General features: G+C 45.1%; 1 protein-coding gene across 1 annotated transcript in view; it reads right to left on the bottom strand.

Annotated features, from left to right (window-relative positions):
- The window catches only part of MAP3K7CL (MAP3K7 C-terminal like), a 21,437-nt gene extending 10,571 nt beyond the window's left edge, over window positions 1-10,866 (bottom strand). The window contains exon 1 of the mRNA XM_018555365.1: window positions 10,797-10,866. Within this exon, the coding sequence (XP_018410867.1) occupies window positions 10,797-10,866 (70 nt within the window). The remainder of the gene's footprint in view (window positions 1-10,796) is intronic.
- Between the last annotated feature and the right edge of the window lie 2,172 nt (window positions 10,867-13,038).

The following is a 13,038-nucleotide window of genomic DNA, read 5'->3' as shown; positions in this document are numbered from 1 at the left end:
GGATTGACCTTGGTAACGGCTCGAACTTTTTTTTCTGCTTCTAAATTATTTACCATTTCACAGTAAAAAAAAAAAGTGACTGCAACAAATGAACTGTGCTTGTAAAACGGTATGTACTTCAGCGTAAATCAGTCTTTTATTGTGCAATTAGTTCCCTGAATAAGCTGAAAGGGCACTTCTCAAGCACAATGCAACAGAGCCAATGACTGCAGATATACACTGAGTGGCCAGATTATTATGACCACCCATCAGTACTTTGTTGGGCCACCTTTTGCCTTCAATACTGCGGCGATTCTTCTTGGCATTGGCTCCATGAGATGTTGAAAGGTGATGCGAGGAATCTGACACCATGCCTGATGAATAGCACTGTCCAGTTCTGTGAGATTTGATGGTTGTGGAACCAGCTGCCTGATGGCTCTTTCAACCTCGTCCCACAAATGCTCAATTGGATTGAGATCTGGTGATTGTGGGGGCCACCTAAGCAAGGTAAAGTCTCCCTCATGTTCTTGAAACCACTCCTGCACAATACGAGCACCGTGGCATGGCGCATTGTCTTGTTGGAAGAAGCCATCTCCATTGGGATACGCCATCAACATGATAGGATGAACTTGATCAGCAACGATACTTTGGTATGTTGTGCTATTCAGACGTTGTTCCACACGAATTAAAGGGCCCAAATCATGCCAGGAAAACATGCCCCAAACCATAACACTGCCCCCACCAGCTTGAAGGGTTGTACTCATGCATGTGGGGTGCATGCTTTCATGCTGTTCCCGCCAAATTCTCACTCTGCCATCTGCATGATGCAACTGGAAACGTGATTCATTGGACCACATGACTTTTTTCCAATGCTCGACTGTCCAATCCTTGTGTTCCTGTGCGAATTTGAGACGTTTTATCTTGTTAACTGCAGACAGCAAAGGTGTTTGAACAGGCCTTCGGCTTCCATATTCCATACGATGCAGTGTACGGTGAACAGTGCGTTCAGAGATTATTTGAGAGGATCCCTGATTAAGATCTGCAGTAATTTGATGCACTGTTGCCCTTCTGTTGTCTTGTACCAGTCTTGCCACTCTCCGTTCTGCCCTAACATTGACTAGTCGCTGACGGCCACAATTAGCACATTCAGACCCAGATTTTCGTCTGACAGTCCAGTCTTTAAACACTTTAACAACAGCTGCTCTTGAACATTTCATGAATTCTGCTTTTTTGCTGATACTCGCTCCATGGCTCCGAGCGCCAACAATCATGCCACGTTCGAAGGCTGTTAAATTGCGTTTTTTACCCGTATCTTCAGAAACAAATCACTTCTACTGTCGTGGTAAACAACCTGCTTCCCTATTTATAATGGTCTGGCCCTCTAGCAACTTCATCGAGACATTATAGCTAATTTGCCTACAAGCGTCAGGTGGTCATAATAATCTGGCCACTCAGTGTAGTTCTGACGGCTACGTGGAGCAATATTGCGTGCCGTAGTACAATTCATTATGGGCCTGTCCCGGCATCTATTGTACAGCTCCAATTTATTTTAGTTTAGTTAGGCTGCTCAAAGACCTCTCAAAGTCATGTGCAAATACAGTGCAGTGGAAATGTCTTAATCAGTTGATGACCACTGCTTTGCTGTCTATTTTAAAGTGACTGTCTGTAGTTTCAAAAAATCTAAAGCTCACAATACATGAATTTTTGTTTGTTTGTTTAAACCTGTGGGTTCAATAGCGTGGATGAACGAATCTCTGCTGCGACTATTGTATTCTGACAGCTGGCGCCCGCCGCTTTCAAAATACATAAACAGTGACAGCAGCTTGGCTACAGTCACTATTTAGCCAAAAATGTTAATCTCCTATAACAAAAGTCGATTGGGTAATCAGCAGTTCCACCCACTGTTAAAATTTTGGCCCATGATCCAGTGAATTGTGTGTAGTGTACAGGTAGTCCCCGGGTTATGAACAAGATAGGGACTGTAGGTTTGTGTTTAAGTTGAATTTGTATGTAAATTGGAACAGGTACATTTTTTAAGTGTAACTCCAGCCCCAATTTTTTTTTTATTCAGTTTTGGATAGCATTGGTTTACCCCCTGTAACATTTGTTTTGCTGTGTGTGCCCCTGTTCAGAAGATTTCGCCTCACTTTCTGTCCCTGTGACAAATGGATTTTGAAAATGTTGGGCTGTTGTGGAAACAAGGATTGGTGCTAAAGTTTCAGTGGAGACACCTTTTTCCCATGATCAATCTAAAGCTGGCCCTACACCTATAGATTATCAGATTGTTCAGGTATTTTGACAGCCAGTGGGGCCGACTAGCAAGATACTGGGAGATTCCTCCATCCACACAGGTTAGCGTAGATGAGGAATCTGTTGCACCTTTTCCATCTGACCATAGAAAAATCTGCAGATAATCTATAGGTGTATGGCCAGCTTTACAGGAGTGAATTCCCTTCTTAGTTGTAGATTTATTTTCACTTCCTGTTGTCTCAAGGACAGGAAGTCAGATTAAATGTTTCTAATGAGGATACAGACAGCAGTAAAAACCTCACAGTGACCCGGAAGAAGAGGAGGACACCCCTCGTCTGCACGTCTAACAAGAGCCAACTTCCTGTAATGTACGTACAGTACTACCAACCAGACCCAAAAAGGCGGCCACTCCTCTTCGGCACGAGCGCAGGAGCATTACAACGACCCCTGCTGTACAGTAATAGCCTCCATTTGTAAGTAGGAGTTGGATGTAAGTCAGATGTATGTAACCCGGGGACTGCCGGTATTGACATACAGTAGAAGAGGTAGTATACTCACTTCTCAGCAGCCCGTATCTCCTACCTCCCCTCTGTTTCAGGGCTGCAGCTGCCACCAGTCTCTTCACCATATAAAGGGTAATTCTAGTTTCCCAGCAAATGTGGGAAACTGAAATTACCCCCACAAATTGGTCCCCTCTAGCGCCCCCAAGTAGTCATACCTTTGGGGGAGCCACTGTTCCCCCTCTTGCAGCCAGTGTACAGGAGACAGAATTGCAGCCCACATTTGCTAGGATACCAGAATTACCCTTTAACAATTCCGGGACGGCCGGATGTCTGTCCCCCCTGCCACGCACTGTGGTTCCTTCCTGAGACACCTTACATCACTGCTGTGTCCTATACTAGCACAGGGGTCAGCAGATGGAGCCACAGTGTGCAGCAGGGAACATGGGGTTGAATGCTGCAGAATTTGATAAAGGCTGCAGTGCTTGAACACAGGGGAGTTAGGAGACATGGGCTATCATTGAGGTGAATATATTAACTCTTCTGTTGCAAGGATCTGTCAGGTAGATTTTTTTTTTTCAGGCGCAAAAATTTTTGGCCAAAGAGTGACTACAGCCAATCAACTGCACTCACTGTTCAAAGCTACAACGGCAAATTTGTCTGTGGATGGATGAATCTGTGAGTTTGTTTTTGTTCCATCCGCAGGCTCAGCGAAAAAAATCTATTAATGTTTGGCCAGCTTTAGATTTTTTAAGCTACTCGACAGGGTCACTTCAGGGGTTGTTCACACCAATGTCTCACAAAACTTCCCCCTTTGTTCTGGGGCGGGAGCTGGAAAGCAGGAGGTCTTTTTAAGAGCGGAGGGAACGGATAGGGTGATACTTTGAGACAAGGTTTGAGATATAGCCTGGATGGCTATGTAAGTGGTTGTTAAAATTTTGAATTTTATCCTTTGGGCTATTGGAAGCCAGTGCAGGGAATCGGAAGAGGGGGGTTGCAGATACTGAGCGGCTGGTTACGTGGATGAGTCTAGCAGCTGCTTTCATGATAGACTGAAGGGGGGATAGCCTGTGTAGTGGTAAGCCAATGAGGAGGGAGTTGCTATACTCAAGACGAGAGATAACAAGGGAGTGGATGAGTAGTGGATGAGGTTTCATTGGTGAGGAAGGGACGTATTTTGGAGATGTTGCGAAGGTGAAGGCGGCAGGATTTGGATAATGATAGCCACTTTTTATTATATATACTAAAGGCCAACAGAGCAATACTTTTGTCCACGGAATTGATTTGAATGTCTGTGAGGGAGGGGAGGGGGGTCTGGAAGGAATTTCTGTTTCCTGCTCTGTGGCAAAATTGGCAACAGCTGCCCAAAGGGTTTGAGGAGTTTGTTTTGACTTCCTCTGGAATGAAGCCGCAGGACGTTTGACAGGCTGAACCTGAAGGACGTCTGTCTTTTTTTTTTTAAGCCTAATGAATCATGTGCCTGGTCTAACTGTTGGGAATGCCGTTGGTGGGATCTCTGCGCTGAGTTCCCAGGTTTGATAGATTGTTTTTATTTATTTTCTATAATGGAGAAACCCAGAGCTGACTCAGTACTCCATCCAGGGAAACCAGGGGCTGACTCAGCACTCCATCCAGGGAAACCAGGGGCTGACTCACGGCTCCCTCCAGGGAAACTAGGGGCTAACTCAGCACTCCATCCAGGGAAACTGGGAGCTGAATCAGTGCTTCATCCAGGTAAGCCAGGGGCTAACAGAGCACTCCATTTATTTTACTATAGGTAGATTGAGCCTTTACTCAATAAGCACCTGCTCTATGTACAGTGCATTTCAATGCCAGTCATTGTGAAGGGCACCCCAACACATTGTACAGTAGAGCCCAATACACAATTCCCCATGCGTTGTGGTGCATTGTGCTATAAAAAAAGGGTCATGCACGTTTTTTAGCACAACACACATTATCTTGAGTCATACCGCTTGTTAACATATGCACATATTAACCCATCACAATGGAATGCCTAAGTTTACTTTCCCTTTAATGTCATAAACCTGCTGGAAAAAGATGGAAGATGAGAGACTCCCAACACAGCTTAAGTCTGATTAAGTGGAAATAATGTCAAGGAAGTTGTTAACCTTTAACAACAATGTTTCCACTCATCAAACACGCGGTGACATTTCAGCCGAAGCTACAGCGATTAATCTGCGCCCAGTGAATCTCCAAGAGGAGGCGTTTATGGTCACTGGCATGGAGGGAACATCAGCACAAGCAAGAGAAATGCAGACCGACAAGTCTACGCGGCAGCCCAAATAACATCTGTAGCAGGTAACAAGTGAACCAAGAGAGGTCTTCAATTACATTGTGGAACGACGATAATGGTAAATCATATCTGACAAGAAGCCACGCTAGGCTTACAGCCTATTTATAAATGTTTTAACACAAGATTCACATAGCTTTCACACATTTTTCCAATTGAATCAAATTATAAAAATGTTTGAATCTTGGGTAAAGTGAATGAAAACATTAAAAAGAACCCTGTGTTTAAAAAAAACAAAACAGTATAAACCACCATATTAGAAAAGGTGACAAATGATCAATTTGATAATCTCTCATGCTTCTTCACCACCGCGCTCCCATTGGATCTCTATAAACAAATTGCACTGGCAGGATATGCTTAGACATTTGCTGGATCAAGTCTCAGTGAACATTCAGGCCCCAATGACATCTGTTGCATTTGCAATACAGTGAATGTTACAGCTGCTGTCCTAAGCTGGTTTTAACATGCAGTATTTCATACTGACCAGCTGTTCTGGATTTGCATGGACAGTCTCGCTCTCTATTCAGTTGTCCAGCAAACGGTGTGTCCCGGAATCATAGCATGAAGCTCGCTGAGTCTGTCTTTCACAACCTTAAGCTGCCCATACACCTTGCGATCATCGGATTAAACTTTTCAACCAATGATCGAACCGTCGTACGATTTACACAAGGTTCGAGCAGCATTAGCAGAAAAGCACCTGGACGAAATGCGGTAATCGACCGCACTTATTTTTGTCTGCGCATGAGCAGTGTAAATCGTACGAATTTTGACGTACGGAAACGCCACCAACTTTGCGAAAATCATACGAGCGACCAAAGTTTTCTAGCCTGATGGATAGTCAAAAGTCGATCGATTGTACAGCATTTGCCGTTGTACACTGACCATCAACCTTACAAATATCGGACGGAAACGCAATCGGCCGATAATCGTAAAGTGTATGGGCAGCTTTAGTCCCCGTTCACACCACAGGTGTTTGTGGCTCGTATTTGTCAGCAGTGAAAAGCTCAACACAAAAAATCCCATTTATTTCTATAGTCTTAGCCAATAGGAAACTTTGAGTAGGAAATACCAACTTTGGGGCATATTTCTCCGACTGACCAGCTGTAAGTAGCACAATATTCTGACCACTGCACTGTACAGTGTACAGTCGTTTGACATTTTGGCAACTATGCTGTCTGTGTGGATGAGGCAGGAAGGACAAAGGAGGAAACTGAGATCTCACCTTTAGTACCACTCCGATATAGAAGAAGCTTATGTTATGATCCCTTATGACCTTGGTTCTCAACTGGTGGGTCGTGACCCAAAAAGTGGGTTGCGACCCCACGTTCAACGGGTCGTCACATGCCTTCCACTTTTCTAGCTGAGAGGCTCCTCTGCCTCCCCCTAGCGTAGCACTGTCAGTTTTCACGCCGAGCAGCCATTCAAAATATGGTGCCCAGCGCCGAGTGTCAGCTTCAGGTGGGGTGGGCTGGGGGTATGGCCATGATGGAGCTCCATCCATTGGTGTAATGCTTACAGCTCCCTCACGTGTCCTGTAGAGGTGCCTGGACTGGAGTGACATCACATTCTGGCTCTACAGGGTGCACAAGGGAGCTGTACAAGCAATGCACATATGGATGGAGCTTCGTCACATCACAGCAGCCCACACTGGACCCCAGGCTGAGGATCCACTCCAGTTCTCGTAAGGTAGGGAGACTGGGTGGACTTGGATTCGGAGTGTGTATGTGTGTGTGAATGTGTGAGATTGTGACTGTGGATGTATCTCAGTGTTTTTGAGGGCTCGTTTACACTAGTACAGTGCGTTAAACTGTACCACGCAATCACACCTACCGTGTATTCTGGTGTGGGAGGTGTGTTGCATTGCTATTCATTTGAATAGTACCCCAAACGCATCTCCCGCCCACACTTCGTACGCCCGCACCAGAACGCGCGGTACCCCAATGCTGTGTGTTCCATTGCACTGCAATTTGGGTTGCGACTTAATGACCAAGGGCAAATATGGGTCCTGAGGTTACACAGATTGAGAACCACTGCCTCATGAGAGAATACACACAGCACAGATAGTACTGGGTGCAAATTCTGAAAGAGGATCAAGTGCCTATGGAGTTGAACAATATCAAGCTTAGAGTAGTATTAAACTCTCAATCTTTTTTTCAATATTGAATCCAGATCAGACAAATATTCACTTCCCAGCAAAGCATGTTTTTTTTTATATGTTTCTGCCCAAACACAGTCATCAGGATGCCAAAACAGCTCCAAGTCTTTCAGCTCGGCTTCCCTAAACTTCCTGTCCACCTGTCAGCACCTACTGAGTGTGCGAAAATGAACCACAGCTGCGGAGATGATTTGGATGAGGAATTGTCCCTGTTTAATGAAAGGCAATCAATCTGAACTCCAGGCGTCACTCTCAATCTCAGTGCGGAGAGTTTGGAGTTGCTGACATCATATGCCAACTAAGAAAGTGAGTAATTATACAGGTGAAACTCGAATAATTTGAATATCGTGCAAAAGTAATTGCAGTAAGTGCTGCAAAAGGGGCCCAAACCAAGTACTGAGTACATATGCATGATTGTACTTTTCAGAGGTCAGATATTGTTCTATGTACAATCCTTGTTTTATTGATTGCATGTAATAATCTACTTTTTTGAGGTTGTGGATTTGGGGTTCTTGGGGTTTTCATGAGCTGTAAGCCATAATCATCACAATTCTGACAAATCACGGCTTGAACTATCTTGCTTTGCATGTAATGAGTCTATCTCATATATTAGTTTCACCTTTTAAGTTGCATTAGTGAAATAAATGAACTTTGCACGATATTCTAATTATTCGAGTTTCACCTGTATATGTCCCAGGAGTGAGTTAATGGGAGGTATTACAATCATTGGTAAAAGTTCATAAGTCAGAGACCCGATATAGGTTTAAACTAGCAATCCAGTACCACAACAATGCAGAGTGGCGGGTTTTAAATAAGAGATATGCTTTAAATCCAGTATAGAGCTCAACTACAGGTCACATAATCTATATCATAGAAGGGAGGCACTTTACTCCAGAGTACTGGAGGGTACTTGCGGTTCCCAGTGGGAATGAAGCAGGGGATCCCAGGTGAGATGAGCCGTGGTCCTGCGGTGAGGAGCCCATGCAGGATCCAGTCCAAATAGTGGGGCTTGAGTGCTGCAGGGTGTACCGGCGTTCGGGGTTTGCAGGTGCAAGATCCAGAACAAGGGAACACCTTGCCGTTCCCCCAACCCGGCTTTTAAGTCCAATGCGGAAGTGCGGGCGGGAGGAGCCGCACGCCGCTCTCGGCACTTCCGCGTTCCACCGTCGAGCGCAACGGCGCCACAGACAGACGTCACTGCGCCGTCGTCTGCTGCGCTCCACGCTGGAACGCACCGGCGATTCCTCACACCAGCACATGATCGTAAGGGGCAGCACAGTCTCCAGCAGCTGTCCATCTACTAGCTACTAGTATGATAATGAAAAACTCTCCCCCAGTGAGCTCGGCAAATCCTCCCCCTACTCCAAGGCAATTTAGTACATTGCTCAGTCAGTGCTTGTGTGTGGCCGAGGGCGTGAAAGTGCCTCCTTTAAATGTGCCATGTTACATCCAGGATATTGAACTCTACCCCATGCATGAACTCTGGCCAGTTATGATGCACCAAATAATTCTCATACAAGAGATTTTAGCTTCCCTACAACCCCTGCTCTGATTAATATTATGCCGACTCAGCAAGAATTAGCAATGATCTGCAATAAGGCATCAGAGCCACTTGTCACCTAGGACTTTATATAAATCCTGTGAGCTGTGAAGAGGGTCACAATATGTTATGACTGTTAACAAAAATGTATCTTATTTGTGTACCACTCGGCTGTAGATCCTCAAATCATCTCTGAATTGGTGCTGACACCGTCCTTCCTTCTGGAGGGGGGCTACTTTTGTTCCCCATGGTCCCCGTGTGTTGTAAAGTAGTCACCGCTCCAAGCTCACTCTCGTGATGGACTACAATCTCAATACAAATTAGTAAACTAAACGTGAGATTGTAGTCCATCACGGGAGTGAGCTTGGAGGTGTGACTACTTTACAACACACCATGGGGGCCAAACGTTAGATTGTAGTCCATCACGGGAGTGAGCTTGGAGTGGTGACTAATTTACAACACACCATGGGGACCAAAAGTTGCCCCCCTCCAGAATGAAGGACAGTGTTAGCACCAATTCAGAGATGATTTGAGGATCTACAGCCGAGTGATACACTGAAAGTCATTCATGTGGCTGTCAGAGTCCTGCAATGCCCTACGGGATATGTAGTTCCACAATAGCTGGAGGGCCAAAGTTTGGCTATCCCTGCTGTATTGTATTAAACCAGGGGTGGGCAACCTCAGCATGCCAGCTGTAGTGAAACTACAAATTCCTCCATGCTTCTGCCTATGGAAGTCATGCCTGTGGCTGTTAGAGACTTGCAATGGCTTATGAGACTTGTAGTTCAGCAACAGCTGGAGGGGCGAAGTTTGGCTATTCCCAACTGTATTGTAGTAAATCAGGGGAGGGCAACTTCGGCACACTAGCTACGGTGAAACTACAAATCTCATAAGGCTGTAACATCCACAGTCGTGACTCCCAGAGGCAGAGGCATGAAGGAATTTGAAGTTTCACCACAGCTGGAGTGCCGAGGTTGCCAACCCCTGTATTAAACCATTGAGGTTCAATTACAAAGACCACACCTGTTGTTTTCCAGTGCGGATTTAAATTTGATGTACCCTAATAAATCAGGTCTGATGTTGCACTGTATGGTAAAAGGCACCCTACTGACTAGACTAAGTATACTGCAGCCCTGGAAAAATCCGGCTGATTTTAATTAGGTTGCTGAAGCTAATTAGAGAAGCATCCTTTCCACTACAGGCTGGATGTATGTAAATATAATTTTTTTTGTTTTTTTTTATTGAAGCCCGTGGACGTGCATCAAAACAAACTTCCCCCTGTGAACAAAAAAAGTGAACCTTGAAATCACAGCACACAAAAACGTGCACAAGGGTGCAAGGTCCTTCCAAAGAAGGGACCTAATTTCCCGACCCCCCGGGGCGCAAGGCTCCTGACAGGGGTTGAGACTGTTGGTCCACCAACCCGAAGGCCGGTGGACCCCGATCCTTTGGGGACCTGCCGAAACAGGTCCCTCACAGTACTAGGCAGGGGGGATCTCCCGAAGAGAAACCCCCCTCCTGGGTGGGAGGAGACAGAGAACCCTATATAAGGGCACAGAATCTCCTCCCAGCGTCAGGAATAGGCCCCGAAGAAACCTGCACCATCAGCATCTGTGGGTCAATGCCAAAAAAAGGCCAATCGTGTCTTGCATAAGGTGCGATAACTAATAAGTGCCAGTGCACCACGCTGACAGGGAAGGACAGGTGCTGCGTGTGATTTTTACGCAGCAGCCTGTTCTTCACTATGGGAGTGCGCAGCCGTACGCCGCCTTACGCGCACCTGAACTGCACATGCTTGCTGTTAAAATAATGTCAAATAACTTGAAAAAGAAAACGAATGCAGCCACCACATGAAATGGCTGCTAAGCTGCAATATATACAGGGCATTTTTTATTCTTGGGTTTAGTTATATTTTAATATTAAAAATGACGGAGTTTAGTTGATCAACCCACTTATCCATCTATATTCAAAATGCATTCATGATAAGGAAAGCCGCGACAAGTGAAGAGAGCGGTCAGATTGTATCAGGACGTTCTCTCAGCTCTAAAGGATAAACGTTACCTGGAGAGTCATTAAGACTGAAGGAGATTCGGACGGGCTTATCAGCAGGGATTCTCGCTGTAGTGATCATATGGGCGGAATGACTCCAACCACCTTCTCTAGGGAAGACTGAAAGACAGAACAAGAACATAGAGTCAGGAACGCCGAATAAAGAAAAAGACATTCTGACACATTAAGGGGTATTTATCAAAACTGGAGCAGGGAAAATCTGGAGCAGTTGCCCAGGGCAACCAATCAGCTTCTCTCTTCAGTTTGTTCAGTTAAGCTTTGAAAATGAAAGAGAGAAGCTGATTGGTTTCAGTTCACAGCTGCTCCAGATTTTGTCTGCTCCAGTTTTCATAAATTCCTCTCATTGTATTCTAAATGCAGAATAAAGAGAGCACTGAAAATAATGTCCACAGGATTATAGAACAGTGATACCCTGGAACCAAGGCTGCATATCTGCAGTAGTTGGATATTCTTAAAGGAGTTGTAAAGTCCCAGCATATCCTCTTCTGTTATAACATCAGCATTGCAATAGGAATACATAGTAGAGTTGTTTCTGATAATGCAATCAAAGCTTACATGTAAAATTCCCTTTTATGTAGTGAGTGCTGCCTTCCGTCTGTCCATCACTTACACCAACCTTCTGGATTCCCAGTGTGCTTTACGTCTCTTTCCCTGCTGCTTCATGCGATGCACTCTCTATTTCTCAACACTACATATCCCATCATGCATTGCTCCCAGCAAGCAGTGATGATGTTACATTGTTCAGACATTAAATTGTACTTCAGAAGGCAGGTATAGTTAGTTAGAGTGCATATTCATCAGGCTGTGTCTGTGCATTGAGGAAGTCCATTCTATGGACATCTTCAATAAGTAAGTTTACCAACTTCTAGATGGATATGGTCATTAGGAGTCGGATAGAACGTACAGTATATAGAAATGCAGTTTTGGTTTTTGACTATAGATACCCTTTGAATGAGAACTGCGTTACATATATCATACATTAGGGGCTGTGTATGTTCACTCCTCCTCCCCTTCATGTTTTGTAAATTTGAAGGGTGGGCAAGAATACTATATGACTCCCACTGACCCCCAGAACTCATATATATATATATATAGTGTAGTTATACAGTAGAAGCAATGAAAATGTATTGTCAATGAAGTCCTACCAACTAACACAGCAGGAGCCATACAGTATGGTTGTGCCTTCTGGTAAAGCAGAAGAAGGTTAAAGTGTATTCATAGGCCAAACTTTTTTTCCAAGTTAAGTATGGGAAAGCTAGGATCCCTATCAGCTTTTATTGTTGTCTATTTCTCTCTTCCTGTCTGGCAAAAGGTTGTCCCCAAAGGGAGGGGAAATATCTCTAAGGACATGTGCACACTGGCATATTAAAATACTCCCATCTTTCTGCCAGACGCTGGTGAAGCCAATCAGCATCCAGCCGGCTTCCCAGTCAATCAGCAAGGAGGCGGCTGTTCAGGCGGCTCGATGCTGATTAGCCAGGAAGCTGCCTTCCCAGCCAAATCAGCATTCAGCTTCTCAGCCAATCAGTAAGGAGCGGGCTCTTCAGCCATCTCGATGCTGATTGGCCAGGAAGCTGGCTTCCCGGCCAATCAGCAAGAGCCAGCTTCCCAGCCAATCAGGAGGCTGGGAGGTGGTCATTACTCACCACCCGCCTTCCTGATTGCCCAGGAAGCTGGCTCCATGTTCCCCTATGGCACTGCCGGTCAGAGGAAATTTTCTTCCTCTTCCAGGTATCAGAGCATTTGGGCGAGTACAAGTACTCGCCCAAATACTCGGTATCGGCCCCGATACTAGTATCGGTATCGGTGTATCCCTAGCGAGAATATTATTTTGATTTGAGCCACTAGAAGGAATCTATGTTGCTGCATGTTTACATGCGTATGTACGTGAATGATGCCAATAAGCTCCCCTTCTTGAACGCAAGTTTGCAACATTTTTTTATGCCACTGCTCCAAAACACGCATCTAAGCGCCACCATTTGCTTGGACACATTGGCTGACAAAGAGCTCTGTTCAGAGGCATAAAAAGGAAAAATGCCTCAGTTCCACTTTAAGACGATCTCTCTCTAACTGAAAATCTTTACTGAGCCATACAAAGCCGTCCTGTTCTGCATTTACATAACAGATTAGAAGGGTGGAAGGCTACGCGATGGAGCTGATAATAATACGTATTTCCTGTGCTCTTCAGCTCCATCTAGTGCCCATAATGTAGCATTGCATCAGAATACATTCA

This window comes from Nanorana parkeri, unplaced genomic scaffold (assembly GCF_000935625.1).
Source record: "Nanorana parkeri isolate BGI_ZX_2015 unplaced genomic scaffold, ASM93562v1 scaffold194, whole genome shotgun sequence".
Lineage (NCBI taxonomy): Eukaryota > Metazoa > Chordata > Amphibia > Anura > Dicroglossidae > Nanorana > Nanorana parkeri.
Note: the sequence above shows the minus strand (reverse complement) of the source record. Positions and strands in the feature narration are given on the sequence as shown.